Here is a 15,962-nt window from a genome sequence, read left to right as displayed (position 1 = left end):
TACCTTGCTGGAGATAATATCAATAAAGATCTTTATATGAAAGAACTGAAAAGCATACAAGGTTGTTCTTTGAAGCCTTGATTGTAATAGTAATAGAGTGAACCAAATGTAAATAACCAGCAAGTAAACTGTGGTACATCTATATACCTATTAAGAAAATTGTTGTACATCCATGTAATTGGATACTATTTGGCCATTACCAAAACACATACAAAACAACATGAGAAAGCTTTTCAGGTACTAAAATAGAATGTCTCCTATTTTATTTAGAAAATAAAATGGAAACAGAATAGTATGCTATTGTGGTTTTTTTTTTAGTTCTTTATTGTTGAAAGTATTACATATGCCCCCTTTTTCCCTCATTGACCCCTTCTAGCCCACCCCTACTCCAGGCCCTCACCACCCTATTGTTTGTGTCCATGGGTTATGCATATATGCATGCAAGTTCTTTGATTGATCTCTTCCCACCCAGCCACCCACCCCTGCCTTCCCTCTGAGATTGGACAGTCTGTTACATGCTTCCATTATGCTATTGTTTATATGGAAGGAAGGAAGGAAGAAAGGAAGGGAGGGAGGGAGGGAGGGAGGGAGGGAGGGAGGGAGGGAGAAGGAAGGGGAAAGGAAAAGGTAAGGAAAAGGAAAAGGAAAAGAAATGAAAAGAAAAGAAAATAGCACTCTCTCCCTCTTGGGAGCACACCCTTGTCTTTCTGTCCCGCCTCTTCTCTATAGGCACGTTACCTCTGCCTTTCCTTCTCCTAAGCTCCAAGGACCCTTCTTTTGTTTCTGTAACTTGTTTCCTGAGCCTGCGCAGCCCAGCTGGCTCGCTTCTACTACCTCTGTAACTTTCTAAAGAAACTTTCTCTTATAATTTGAAAAACAACAACAACAACATGTTTCTGTTTGTCTACATATGCATTATCCATCTCTGGAAATATTCAGAAGAAATAACACTTGCCTCCATGGAAGCTTCTAACTATGGGGTTGGGAGATAGAATTGGGAAAGGAGACCTTTTCCTACTTTTTGAAAATGACCCAAAATCAGTTTCCCCCAAGTCATCTATTATATTAAGGTGAAAACAATTTAATGTTGGTCTTAAATGTCTACACATTACAAATTTCTTACAGTAGGAACAAATGGACAAACCTGAAATATGGCACATCATGCTGTGGCTGAGATAACTGATCTTCATTTATTTCAAGTGATGGAACTTCTTTTATTAGAAGGCCACTTGAATTTTTAGTAGTATCATTTGTATTTAAGACATTTTCTACAGGTTAGAGAAAATATTACATATAAATTTCAAAGCAGCAACTCCTAAAATGACATCCCCCACAAGACAAAATTTTTTAATCCTTCAATTTTTTTCATTGTTGAATTTCAAAACTTTATTTCTGCTTCAATTTCATTCAACACATCTCTAAAGTGTCTTTCAATATTTTCATCTCTTCAAATTTAAAGTTATGTCCCCTCTTCTCAGTCTGTATTCCTTCTATGAACTGTCCCTCTCTCCAGACCTTTTCCTATGCTCTCTAACTTCTATTGACCCTGAGATCACATCCCTGAACTATATGGTGAGGAAGGCTCTAAAACAAATCTGTAGTAAATAAAAATCCAGAAAAGTAAACATTTGATTGCAATACCACACATACCTTTATTCCAAACTGTTAGAGAATCCAGAGGGTATTGTAATTTATTTGAATCTTGACGCACTGTCTTGGCAGAGGCAATTTTACATTTTTGTCCCAAGATTTCTTTTGTTGCGTCTGGAGTCTTATCACTAAAAACAATAGCAAAAATATACTTCATGAAACATGGACCCCATATATCTGAATAAAGGATTTCAAAATTAGTTTCTTTTTTTTTTTTTAAATGTGTCTATTCTATAAGGGAAAAATTTTAAAGATCATAGTGAGAATGTTCATCTTTACTAAATGTAATGAGATCCAAAGATTCTGAGGGTCTCTTAATAGAACATAAGCACTTAGTAGTCTTGGATGCTGCTGGGCAGTTGCTAGTAAATTTGCTGCCAGCCAGTCTTTGCAAAACAACCTTGTCCTTTCTTTTAAAGATTCCAACTCATTTCCTCCCACCCGTCCCTTTACAAGTTAAGCATTTTTGTCTCTACAGTTTTTCTAAAGCAATACTCAGCAAAATACACAAACAAAAACCCAAACAATGTCTAAACTACAGTATTATAGCAGCTTCTTCTTTCTAAAAATTTATTTGTAAGTATTATAATAAAGTCACTTATTAAATGCAAAAAACTACAAATTATATCATAAAAATGATAACACATAGGAAATAGCAAAACTGTCAAACATTATTGTAGCCTTCTGAAGAATTTTTTAAGAGACCAAATTTTCATGATTTGTAATTACATCAATTACTAACTAAATAACAACTTTAAAAAGCACAAGACAAATCCAAGAAAGGCATTTGTTATCCATCTTTGCAAGGAATCCGCTATTAATATTACATTCTTACACTTCTGTTTTTAAAGGGGTCCAGGTGAAGCTGGGTGTCAAAAAAGCATTGGCGCTTCTTGGAGTCATAGGTGTGACTTGATAGGTCTTCAGACCATCCAGGGGCTGAAACATAAAATCTTTAGGTGCGAAGGAATTCTTTCCTTTCATTTTTACAGTATTTGTGTTAGGTAAGTTTTCCATTTTTGATAAGACTCCATCATTTGTTGCACTGGTTTGCGAATCCAAATTATCTTCTTCACTATCAACTTGAAAAGAAATGACCTAGACGTGAATAAACAAAATAAAGTGAGAATTTCTCTTCTGAGGATATATTTGGCCAATTTTTATAGGCCTAAAAATGTGAAAGTTGAGATATATGTGCCATGTACATAATTTAAGAGAGAAAAATAAATACCTCTAAATATATACAAAGAATCAGCCAATCAGCTACCCTAAACCACTGCTATGATCCAGAAAGAGAGAGAACCAATCCTATTAAAAGAACTAAATAATAAGTTTTAGGTATTACAATAAATTGAAATGTATGAAAACTAAGGAGGAAAAATTTACTCACCTGACAAACATATATCTTTTTACTTTAATTATAGTGATAACTAGAGGCCTGGTGCACAAAATTTTGTGCACTTGGGGGGGTGTCCCCCAGCCCAGCCTGTGCCCTCTCGCAGTCTGGGACCCCTCGGGAGATAACAACCTGCTGGCTTAGGCCTACTCCCCGGTGGCAGAGGGCAGGCCCAATCCCTAGGTGCAGCCCCTGGTCAGGCTCAGAGCAGGGCCGATTTGGGAGTTGGGGCGCTGCCCCGTCATGCACAGAGCAGAGGGGATCGGGAGGTTGCGATGCCACCCTCAGTCATGCTCAGGGTAGGGCCGATAGGGGAGCTGGGGCACCGCCCCCTGTCACTCACAGAGCAGGGCGGATCGGGGGTTGGGGCTCTGCACCCTGTCACACTCAGGGCAGGGCCAATGGGGAGGTTATGGCTCTACCCTGTCACACACAGAGCAAGGCCCCTGGAGGGGGGTTGGGGCGCCACCCTCTATCACCCACAGAGCAGGGCCGATCAGGGGGTTGGGGCACCGCCACTGTCACACTTAGGGCCGGACCGATGGAGAGGTTATGGCTCTACCCTGTCACACACAGAGCAGGGCCCGGGGGGCGAGGGGGGTTGGGGTGCCGCACCCTTTCACACACAGAGCAGGGCCGATCAGAGGGTTGGGGAGCTCCCCCCTGTCACACACAGAGCTGCAGGGCGATCAGGGGATTGGGGAGCTCCCCCCTATCAGACACAGAGCAGGGCTGATCAGGGGGTTTGGGCGCTGCCCCGTCACGCTGATCCCAGTGCCGGGAGCCTCGCTGCTCCACTGATCCCAGTGCCGGGAGGCATATTACCCTTTTACTATATAAAATAGAGGCCTGGTGCATGGGTAGGGGCAGGCTGGTTTGCCCTGAAGGGTGTCCTGGATCAGGGTGGGGATTCCCCACTGGGGTGCCTGGCCAGTCTGGGTGAGGGGCTGAGGGCTGTTTTCCGGAAGCGGTTGACTGAAGCTCCCAACCGCTCCTTTTTTTCTTTTTTTATTCTGGGCCAGCTTTAGCTCTGAAGCCTCACTGCTGAAAACATCGATACAATGTTGCGGTGGCTGGCTGAAGCCCGGCTGAATTTCTGGGGTTTTGTTTAGCTTCTTATTTGCAACATAGTACATAGTTGCTTAGAGTTGCAGCTGAGAGGCTGGCAGTGGCAGGCGGGGAATGTTGGAGTCTGCAGTCACTGAAGCAGCAAGCCTCCCTGCTCCCTTCAATGCATGGCTGCCGGCCGCCATCTTGGCTGACAGTTAATTTGCATAAGGATTTGCTGATTAGCCAATGGGAAGGGTAGCGGTCGTATGCTAATTACCATGTTTCTCTTTTATTAGTGTAGATTACAACGGTGTGAGAATCATAAATCCAAAATTTATTGGATGACTACTATTGTCAAGGACCAAATCCTTTATCACATGAACAAAAATATTTTTTCAATGTGACACAGTAAGATTAACCATATAAAATGTGAAGCATATTTTCTTTTTCAAGTCAATTTAAATGCTACTTGATTTTTTTACTGGAAATATAATTGACATTTAATATTATACTAGTTTCAGGTGTACAGCATAATGATTCTATATTTGTGTATTTTGCAAAATAATCACCACACATAGTTACAATTTTTTTTTTCTTGTGATGAGAACTTTTAAGATCTATTGCCTTGGTAATTTTCAAATATATAATGCAGTATAATCTATATATATAAAAGTCTAAGTGACAGTTTGACCGGTAGCTATGACACGCACTGACCACCAAGGGGCAGACGCTCAACGCACAGGCATGGAAATAAGGAACAGACTGATGAATCTCAGAGGGAAGCGGGGGGGGGGGGGGGGGGGGGGCAGAGGGGAGGGGAAGGCGGGAAGAGATTAACTGAAGATCTTATATTCATACTAGAGGCCTGGTGCACAGATTCATGCATTGGTGGGGTCCCTCGGCCTGGTCTGCAAGGACCGGGCCAAAACCGGCAGTCCAACATCCCCCAGGACTTACTTATTTTATAACTGGAAGTTTATGCCTTTGACCACTTTTACTCACCCACTTAAACATAATTTTTAGAGGTTTCTATGTGTCTGATGCTTAATGAATTATGAACTGAAACCAGAGTATTTCAATCTGGACACGAGTTTAAGGGTAACACTGTCCCTGAGGCCAGCATGAGAATGAAAGTAAAAACGAGTGATATACAGATCATGTATCATAGAAATATACACTTGAAACCTACATAATCTTATTAACCAATGTCACCCCAATACATTTCATTAAAAAAAAATAGACAATAACAAAAGAAAACGAGTGATAATCCTTAAGAAGAAAATCAATTTGAAGGGAGGAGCTCTGAGGTATAGCTGCTTGTCTGTGAAGATTCACCCTATATTGCCTTCCTGGAGGATCTGTTTGATTTTCAGTAGAATCTAGTCAGATTTTTATACTTTGACATAAGATTTTTTTGTTTTGTCTTCAAGGTTATGGAATTGTAGTATGGATTATAAACCAAGGGATTGGTCTTCAAAACTGTGGCTTTTTTTGAAAACTCTACTAGGCCCTATGCTAGATGTTACCAGAAATGTTAGTTTATTTAATTCTTCATACTAGTCTATGTAGGTATTACATGTTAGACATAGGAAAACAAATGCATATCTTGTCCAACGTTATATAATTAATTGGGGAATGGTGACAATATTCAAATTCAGGCCTAATTAAATCCAAAGTCAATGCATTGCACCCTTCCCCATCAAAGCTAATTCTCATAAAAAGGTTTCTGTCAACTGTGTTCTTATTATTTATTATTATTTTTCTATAACCGGTAAACCAAATTATGTTTTTTCTACCTATAAAGCTCTGAGAAAGATACCTGAAAACAACAATAAATCCTTTTATGCTTCTTTATGATTCAAAAGTTTTTAAAACTCATGTAGATTAACTTCTTGAGCAGTTCTCTATGTTTAATTTCAACCTCATGAAAGCAGCAATAAGGTTTCCAAAGCATCTAGAAATAAATAGATGTTTATAGATTACCTTGTCAGGTTTAGTTTCTACATTGTTCGCAGGCCTTCCTTGCTTTGTTGCTTTTCTTTCTGCTTCATTATCTAAAATAAAAATAAGTCATCCATTTTGACTAGACAAAAAATGCTGCATTAAAAGCACTAGGGCCCAGCCAGCGTAGCTCAGTGGTTGAGTGTTGACCTATAAACCAGGAGGTCACAGTTCGATTCCAAGTCAGAGTACATGCCAGGTTGTGGCCTCGATCCCCTGTAGGGGGCGTGCAGGAGGCAGCCAATCGATGATTCTTTCTCATCATTAATGTTTCTATCCCTCTCTCCCTCTCCCTTTCTCTCTGAAATCAATAAAAATATATATTTTTAAAAAACAGTAGGTAATTTGGGAAAGGAAACAAACAAAAAAAAGGCAACAATAGGAATGTACATCTTAAATAATTTTATGATTAAAAGCCTTATTATAAAATCAGATAAAAACAAATTAAATTTCATGCCAAGTATAGGCCATCTGTTTTAAAAAACAAAACAAGCCCTAGTTGGTTTGGCTCAGTTAACAGAGCATCAGCCTGCAGACTGAAGGGTCCCAGGTTCAATTCAGGTCAGGGGTCATGCCTAGCGTTGTGGGTTTGATACCCAGTAGGGGGCGTGCAGGAGGCAGCCAATCAATGGTTCTTTCTCATCATTGATGTTTCTATCTCTCTTTCCCTCTCCCTTCCTCTCTGAAATCAATAAAAATATATATATATTTTTAAAAAGGTGTTAAAGTACTTTACCTTTTGCCTCTGAATATCAAATATATATGGTAGAAAATTAGGAAAATTTTAAAAAGCACAAAACAACAATAAAAAATAATCACCCAATATTGTATTAGTAATAATCACTGTTGACACCTCAGGGTACATTTTTCCAGTTGTTTGTTATGTTCACATATTCACATACATGTTTTAGAACTGTGCTCATACTGTTCACCTTCTGACCTGTTTTTCTTTCCCCACTTAATATACCATGAACCATGTTATTAAGCGTTTTTTCACAACATTGTTCTTAAATGTTACACCACTCCATTTTCCAAATGCATGGACTGTAATTTATTGGGGCTATTAATTCTTCACTTTGAAGCACTTATTCCAACTGAGGATTCCCATGTTCAAGATCCCAGTGTTAACTGGATGTTGGGGCATAGAACCTATCTTCAGGGAACAGGAATCTCTCATTTCCTCCTCTCCTATTCAAGAAAGTACGTAATGAATACCTCAAAGACCAAAACATTCTAGTTTAGTCATTTGATCAAGAAGTAGTTGTTACCATTAGTAGCTCTTGTCACTGGCTTTCTTGTAGTAGATGAGACTGTTCTGGCCATCTGCTTTGCTGCTAGAGTAGCTGATCGAGTCATTCTTATTGATGTGGGCATTTCAGGCTGGTCAACTGTGGGGAAAAATAATCAAATCAAATTCTTTTTGTAATTATTAAATTATTGTTATGACAACATCAGAGCTTATAATTGCTAATATTCCTACCTTTTTTCTCTTTATTCAACACTTTCTTTTCAGAAGTTTGTCTTTGACCAGGTCGAGTTGCTTGAACATCATTCCCAATAGTAACCTATTTAAAAGATTAGGTGCTATGTGATTTAATTGCATAATAAATCAAACCTCCACATTTTTAATCTGTAAATTGATCCCCTCACCCGAAATCTGATTATAGTAAATAACCCAGCAAAATATCCACTACCTCAAATAAAATGGGATAAAGAAAAAAGTTTTCCATTATAAATTTTTTTTTTAAATATATTTTATTGATTTTTTACAGAGAGGAAGGGAGAGAGATAGAGAGTTAGAAACATCGATGAGAGAGAAACATCGATCAGCTGCCTCCTGCACATCTCCTACTGGGGATGTGCCCGCAACCAAGGCACATGCCCTTGACCGGAATCGAACCTGGGACCCTTCAGTCCGTAGGCCGACGCTCTATCCACTGAGCCAAACCGGTTTTGGCTATAAATTTTCTTACTACCTTTTTTTAGATTCCTAGAATTTAGAAAATGCTAATAATTCAGCATTTTCTAAATTCTAAATGCAACCAAAGCTATTTAAAGGACTATAATCACCATAAGTCCTTAAACATATCAGGCATGTCTTCACTTCAGGACTTGTAAATTTTGTCTAGAAAATCATTCTCCCTGATAGAAAACTCTTTGCCATAGTTCACTCTTCTATTTCCTTAAAGACTTTATTAAAAATGCCACTATCTCAGTAAGACCCAGTCAAAATCCTACCTAATTCACTAACCACCATCTCCCTTCTTTTTTTATTCCATCTGATATAATATGTACTTATTTTCTTATTGCCTATATCAGATAAAAACAGAGAATTATTTTGTTCCCTATTATATCCTACCTAGAGCCTAGAAGAACATGGTAGTAACTCAAAAATGTATTAGATACATGAAAGTTAGCTTCCTCACCTGACAAAGAGGCATGCAACTTCCTCCTTCCCCACTTTACTATTAGTAATCTTCCTAGTAACTTTATCCATCTCAGTGTTTTGAAAATCCATAATTTATAACACCCACCCTATATGCTGTATATTCCTATCTGCATTTTATGGTGTTATGGACTGCATAATAGAAGAACAGTAAACTACAAACAAAAAAAAGAGTGTGACTCAAAGACAAAGTTTGGTATAGAGCTCATAAGGGATGTCTGGGCAAAGACTACTTTTTAAAAAAAAAGTTATTGATTTCAGAGAAGAAGGGTGAGGGAGTGAGAGACAGAAACATCAATGATGACAGAGAATCATTGATCGGCTGCCTCCTGCACACCCCACACTGGGTGGGCAAAGACTATTTTAAGAAAATATTTCTTTAGCATTTAGTAAAAACTGCTCTATGTCACCATACTAATAACAGTGATTCTGGTACTATTAACTCTAGTAAAATAATCACTATACCTGAAGCTGGCAAATTAAAAATAAATTTACTTATTCTGAGAAAAGAAAGTAGAATTTGTCATTTTAGTAACAATTATCTATTATCAACTATACCTTAGTTTGCTCCATTTGGTCTTTGGTCTTTGACCTTGTCATCCGTACAAAAGATGAAACAGCCTTAAAACAATCAAAACAAGATAAAAAATTTTAAAATGAACTTGCAAAATTACCTCCATGTCTCATTATGAAATAAAGTTCTCATTTTAAAGTTAAACTTTATCTGTAGTCATTTATGTCAAAAAGATACTTGCTAACATAAATTACTATTTTTTTTTCTGGTTCTGACCTGATTTAAATTATCTTTAAGTTAATTGAACCCTCCACCTTTTAATGTACAGGACAATGCTCCAACCAACTGAGCCACACTGGCCAGGGCTCTTCCTGCATTATTAATTTTTTAAAATAATATTTTTTTATTGCTTTCAGAGAGGAAGGAGGAGGAAGACATAGAAACATTAATCATGATTGGCTACCTCCTGCACACCCTCTCCTGGTGATCAAGCCCAAAACGTGGGCATGTGCCCTGACTGGAAATCAAATTGTGACCTCTTGATTCATAGGTAGATGCTCAACCACGGGGCCACACCCACCAGGCCTGCATTATTAATTAGATAATGGTACAACCTCTTTTAAAAGCCTCCCTTGACTCTCCATATCTCACAGGATAAATGCCAAGTCCTCTGGCATAGCATTCCCTGTCTAGCCTGGGTCTACTTGCTTTCCTTGTTTTATCCTATTGCAATCTACCTACAGTTACAACGAGAGACCTGATTTTGTGTGAATAAAGGGACTAGGGGAATGGGTAATTTTAGTCATTTAATCTCTTAAAATAATTGTTTCTCAGCCTTTTGGCTAAAATCGAGTATAATCTCTTAAAGAAAACGGAACTGTTAAAAGGAACTATTCCTCTATATCTACTTAGGATACTAAATTTACCTTTATTGGCTCAGCTTTCGTTGTATTCCGGTTTGAAAAAAGAAATGAAGGCACATCAGGTCTATAAAGACCCACTTTAAACACTCCTCGTTTAGCTTTCTCTCTCTGCTCTTTCAATTTTTGAAGTTGCTTTTCTTCTTTGTATTTCTGGAGCATTTGTTTCCGTTGCTCATGTAGAAGAGTTTTCACTGACTCTAAGCAGGAATAACAAACAACCAAACACAGTATATAAAAAATTTCAGATCAAAAAATCATTTTGTCTAACTTCAATAGCAACTAAGAAATGCTTTGAGAAACTTCTTAACTCCTTAGCACTCTAATCATTTCAATCCCTATTCTTTTAAAATTTCTATTTCATTTGCTTTTAATTGTTCAAATATTTAACTGCTTGCTATGTACGAGACATGTATTACTATCCTTTTCACTTAATTAATTTCTATGACAGCATCTAAGCTGACCTCCCGTGATTCTAACCACCTGGTGAAGTCATGCCCCTGTGTTGTCGTCCCCTCCATCAATGAATAGGGCTTTAACAAAAAGAGTACTATGGAAAAGGAGTATGACTTCCAAGACTAGATCATGAAAGACATTCCAGCTTTTGCCTTGCTCTCTCTTGGATCACTTGCTTTGGGGGAAGCCAGTGGCTATGTGGAGCCAGAAAGAGAATTGGGCAGCCCTATGGAGATGTCTACCTGACAAAAAACTAAGGCTGCCTGCCAAAGGCTAGCATCAACTTGCCAGTCGGTGAGTTATCTTAGAAGCAGATCCTCCAGTCTTAGTCAAGCCTTCAGATGCACTACTGGATGACATCTTGACTGCAACCTCCAGAACTACCATACCCGACTGAGCTGCCCCTGAATTCCTGACCCACAAAAATTGTGTGAAATAATAATGTTCTTTGTTGTTTTTAAGCCACTAAGTTTTGGGGTAACTAATAGAATGTTTTCTTTTTTAAAGAAATATTTGTATTGATTTCAGAGAGGAAGGGAGAGGGAGAGAGATAGAAACATCAATGATGACAGAGAATCATTGATCGGCTACCTCCTGCACTACCTCCCTGGGGATCGAGCCCACCACCCTGGCATGTGCCCTTGAACAGAATCAAACCCGGGACTCTTCAGTCTACAGGCCGATGCTCAATCCACTGAGCAAAACCAGCTAGGGCTACAATTTTTTCCTTTGATATTAAAACTACTTGTCAGTTTCTCTAGCTCCCACTTATTCTTTTTTCTTTACTTTATTGATTAAGGTATTACATATGCGTCCTTATCCCCATATTACCCACCCCCCCACACTTGCCCTCACGCCTCTAGTGTCTGTGTCCATTGGTTAGGCTTATATGCATGCATACAAGTCCTTTGGTTGATCTCTCCCCCTAACCTCACCCTACCCTACCTTTCCTCTGATGTTTGACGGTCTGATCAATGCTTCTCTGTCTCTGGATCTGTTTTTGTTCGTCAGTTTATGTTGTTCATTATATTCCAGAAATGAGTGAGATCATGTGATATTGATCTTTCTCTGACTGGCTTATTTCGCTTAGCATAATGCTCTCCAGTTCCATCCATGCTGTCGCAAATGGTAAGAATTCCTTCTTTTTTACTGCAGCATTGTATTCCATTGTGTAGATGAACCACCGTTTTTTAATCCACTCATCTGCTGATGGACACTTAGGCTGTTTCCAAATCTTAGCTATGGTAAATTGTGCTGCTGTGAACATAGGGGTGCATATATCCTTTCTGATTGGTGTTTCTAGTTTCTTGGGATATATTCCTAGAAGTGGGATCACTGGGACAAATGGGACTACCATTTTTAGTTTTTTGAGGAAACTCCATACTGTTCTCCAAAGAGGCTGCACCAGTCTGCATTCCCACCAGCAGTGCATGAGGGTTCCTTTTTCTCCAAATCCTCGCCAACAATTGTCTTTTGTTGATTTGTTGATGATAGCCATTCTGACAGGTGTGAGATGGTACCACACTGTCGTTTTGATTTGCATCTCTTGGATGATTAGTGACTTTGAGCATGTTTTCATGTCTCTTGGCCTTCCTTATGTCCTCTTTCGAAAAGTATCTATTTAGGTCCATTGCCCATTTTTTGATTGGGTTATTTATCTTCCTTTTGTTAAGTTGTATGAGTTATCCCACTTATTATTCTTAACTTAAGGTATTCTCATGTTTATTTAAACTGGTTTGAAAAATATGTATGGCTACTATGTGCCAGACATTTTTAGGCAGTAAGGATAAGTAAGAGAATTTCTGCCCTTGAAGGGCTCACACAGTATTGTAGGGAGATGAACACAGTTTCAATTTGGCTTAGCACAGATCAAATAGTAGGAGAATATACACTCAACAGAGACTTGATACAAACCTGTCTGGGGAGATCAGGAAAGGTTTCTTAGAAGACAGATAATCTGAGAAGGGTTCTGAAGAATGAGTATATGTTTGCCACTGGCTAAAGGTTAAAAAAATTCCAGGAAGATACCTGCACAACTCAGTAAATTTACTTTTTCAAAAGCATATATTTAAATGGGTGAATTTTATGCTGGAAATTAGATCTCAATACAGTTACTTTAAAAAGATAATCCAGGCAGAGAATAGAATGTACAAAAGATGACGAAGTGGTAAATCAACAAAAAACACCCTATATCCTCAACTTCTCTGATTGTTCCCTTCATCTTTTGATCTCAGTAAAACTGGTTCTCCCTTGAAGACCCTGCTTCCCTAGCTGTCCTTTCCAGTGTTTGACTGTTTTTTTTTCTCCCATACTGGTAATATCATTGGGCCTAAAGAGGGAGGTGTCTCATCACTGCTCCCCAGTATTTCTTCCCTAAAAGATCCCAGCTTCATATTTCATGTCATCAGATCATACTATCAAGTACCACAATTAGTCATCTTTAGACCCCCAGGTTTCACCCTTGTTCCTCAAAAGTGTTAGCTCCTAGTTCACTGTCACTGCCTCCATCACTATTCTTGTACAAATGTTGATGACCCCTCCAATAGTCTGGCCTCTCAATTCTTAGGCTTCCTTTCCTCCAAGTATCTTGCTTCTACTATACCTCAGCTATCCATTCCCATGGTCACATCCATACCAGCATTTCACTGGAATGTAGCTCCTAGTCACTAGTGCCTGCTATATAAACACAACTAAATAGAAGTCCAGTGACTCCTTCTGGTTAAATGCAAAAGTTACTTCCCAGTTCTCTTTCTCTCTATAGCATCCTTTGCCTTCTAAGACACTCTATTATTATCATTTGTTGAGATCATTTCTTTTTTTATCAGTTGGTTTTTTTCCTTCCTGATGACCCTTTTAGGCAAACTGCATGGAAGAATTCCTTGTCCTTCTAAGAAATGTTTTCATTGGCAAAGTATCTCATTTCATAGATTCTCCAATCAGTTCTATTTTATGTCCCTTTTCAATTTATCTTGCCAACACTTATCTTACCCAAGCTCCAGAAATAAGAACTTTAGAATTCCTATAAGGCAATATAGAAAATAAAGTTTTATAATATTCCATAGGTGAATGGCTCCAACCTAGCTAAAATAGTGTTAGCCTAGCCTTTACCTTAAATAGACAGAAAACATCAAGTTATTCAAAATGGTATTATAAAACTCCATTCTTCTGGTCAGGGATTTTTTAACCTCAGTTATTAAATCAATTTCTCTTCACTCTTCAAAGCACTTAAAATTACAATAAACCTTTACTTACTTGTCTTGACACTGGCCTTTTCTGGAACAAGCTCTTGGGATGTCTCGTCTAATTCAAGAAGATATCTACCTTCTAAGGTTGGAATGTTGACATCTTTCAAGCCGAAGTGTCTATTTCGTTCATATTCCTTATGTCTGTGCTCTTTTTGAGACAGAGATTTCCTATGAGCAATTTTAGTTCTAATCATGTCAGTACTTAAATCCTTTCTGCGTCGACTGGCAAAATGTGATGAAGACATCCTGTCAGGGAAAAGATAGAGACAGACCAACTCACATGGTTTTTCATTTTATTACGTAAAAAATTAAGATTCCAGTTCACCTCCTGTCCCAACCTCAGAGCCTTCTGAAATAAAAATGTTCAAATACAAAATGGAATGTGACACTGAAGAGTGGGAAGGAGGTCATCAAAAGATAAGACGGTTCGACCTATTCTGGGGTTCTAAATAGGACCTTGTTTGTCAGATAAAGTGAAGCTCAGGAAGCTACAGCCCATAATAATACAGGGTAGTTTCTTAACCATCCCCTAGTGATGAATGCAGGCAACCTGCTATATTTTTCTCAAGCCAAAAACCAAACCAAAACAAACAAAAAAACATATGAGATGCCTAGGAGACAAGTAAGGATGATAAATAGGCACTCAATATATGAGATTAAGAAAAAGAAGGGTTTTCAGAAGAATTACCAGGGTGCCATAGAAGGATAATCAAATCAGTCTGCCCTTGGGGGGGCAGAATAAAATTATTTTCGGCCATGTGAGACATTATATAGTTTAGCTGGCATATGCCTGTTTCATAGAAAGATCCTTGGAGAATGTATTCAAGCAATACAAGGGAGAAGAACAAGAAAGAGGATGCCATGGGTTCCAAGAAACCATGGATCGAACTGACAAAAAGAATATAGGAAAGTGGAAAGTCTAAGGGAATTATCTGCGTGTCTGGTATAGCGAACAACCAAAACAAACTGGAGAAAAAGGATTGGCTTTCCAGAGAAAATTATTGCCAGGTTAAAGGAAAAAGGGGGTGGGGAAAAGAGGGAGGGTCTGCAATCAGGAAGTTTAAAAAGTTATAAGCACACGATGTTCTTCAACAATAATAACTAAGGAAGTCCATTAGAAAACTCCAAATAAAAGAAAAATCCGCACAAGAAATGCAACAAATTCAAATGTTACATTTTTAAGCAATCAACAAGAGTATAAAAAATGAGAATTCTTCTAACCTGGATGCTAATAACATTCTCCTTTAGGAGGGGGGAGGCGGGGGGTGAGTAACAAAGGGCTGTGCTTTTCATCAAGAACTCTCCCCTATATGATGTGCCACCTCCCACAAGCATTAATTTGCTAAATATTAATAAAACTTATACATTAGTTATTTTGAAATACAACTTAGCACTATACACACACACACACACACACACACACACACAGAACTAGTACTAATGGCATATTTAATTATCTCCTAAACCCTAAAGGGTAGTTAGATATTCTCGCCATTATACAAATGAGGTAAATTAACTGCCCGCGTGAGCACAGCTAAAAAGTGCTGCAGCTGGGATCCCAAGCCGGGCAGTCCGGCTCTTCACAAACATGTAAATCCTCTTCCCTGGCTGCCTGGAGCTCCTTCCAGCTCAGAGTCTGCAATGCCTTATTCTGGTTTGCCTACACGTTCTCGAGCCGGGTGTTTACAGTCGCCCCAGGATGGAGAGGAGCTGCTGAAATTTGCTGTCAGAGCCAAGGATGCTAAGTATCCACCCGCTCCACAGGCCGATTACGCCCCGATGGGGAAACGCTGACAGCGACCTAGATCCAGTCGACAAATATTTAATCCGGAGGGCTGTGTTTTCAGCTTCGGGAAGGACAGGGAACGTGATCCCAGCGGACCCTCCCCCGAACGCGGCGCGTCCAGCTCGCAGCTGCAGGTCCTCAGATCCTTCTAGAAGGAAGCAGGCCAGCGCTCTCCCTCCGGCACCCCAGCACCCACCTACCTGAGGCAGGACTAGCGTGAAACCTCAAGCAAAGAGCAAAGAACTCTCTCGGTGTGGAAACCAACGCCGCCCCTAAAGCAGGAACGTCTACTCCACGGGCCCCCGCTAAATTCAAACTTCCCACACCCAGCCTCTGATTGGAGGGATTTTAACCAACACTTCCGGGAAGCATGCCCGCCTCTTCCCTTCGAAGAAGCTTGCGATTGGTCTGCTCCTTGCGATATTTGAATTGATTGAAAGGCGAACGGACTGTTCAGATGGGTGTGAGCGGGCCGATGGGCGGGTCCGCGGCGCGCTG

At 39.3% G+C, this 15,962-nt stretch overlaps 1 protein-coding gene across 2 annotated transcripts in view; it reads right to left on the bottom strand.

The window, feature by feature from the left end:
• Positions 1–15,755, bottom strand: part of DLGAP5 (DLG associated protein 5) — a 40,021-nt gene extending 24,266 nt beyond the window's left edge. For both annotated transcript variants that reach the window (XM_070419318.1, XM_070419324.1), the window contains exons 1-10: positions 15,665–15,755; positions 13,686–13,924; positions 9,984–10,177; positions 9,102–9,164; positions 7,578–7,662; positions 7,366–7,485; positions 6,080–6,150; positions 2,486–2,748; positions 1,651–1,778; positions 1,145–1,268 (exon numbers count right to left, since the gene is read on the bottom strand). In XM_070419318.1, coding sequence (XP_070275419.1) covers positions 1,145–1,268; positions 1,651–1,778; positions 2,486–2,748; positions 6,080–6,150; positions 7,366–7,485; positions 7,578–7,662; positions 9,102–9,164; positions 9,984–10,177; positions 13,686–13,923 — 1,286 coding nt within the window. In that variant the 5' untranslated portion in view covers position 13,924; positions 15,665–15,755. The remainder of the gene's footprint in view (positions 1–1,144; positions 1,269–1,650; positions 1,779–2,485; positions 2,749–6,079; positions 6,151–7,365; positions 7,486–7,577; positions 7,663–9,101; positions 9,165–9,983; positions 10,178–13,685; positions 13,925–15,664) is intronic.
• Positions 15,756–15,962: the final 207 nt, after the last annotated feature.

The sequence above is a fragment of the Myotis yumanensis genome, unplaced genomic scaffold, assembly GCF_028538775.1.
Source record: "Myotis yumanensis isolate MYYU_CA2020_CCGP unplaced genomic scaffold, mMyoYum1.0.hap1 SCAF_1, whole genome shotgun sequence".
Taxonomy (NCBI): domain Eukaryota; kingdom Metazoa; phylum Chordata; class Mammalia; order Chiroptera; family Vespertilionidae; genus Myotis; species Myotis yumanensis.
This window is presented reverse-complemented; position numbering and strand designations above follow the sequence as displayed.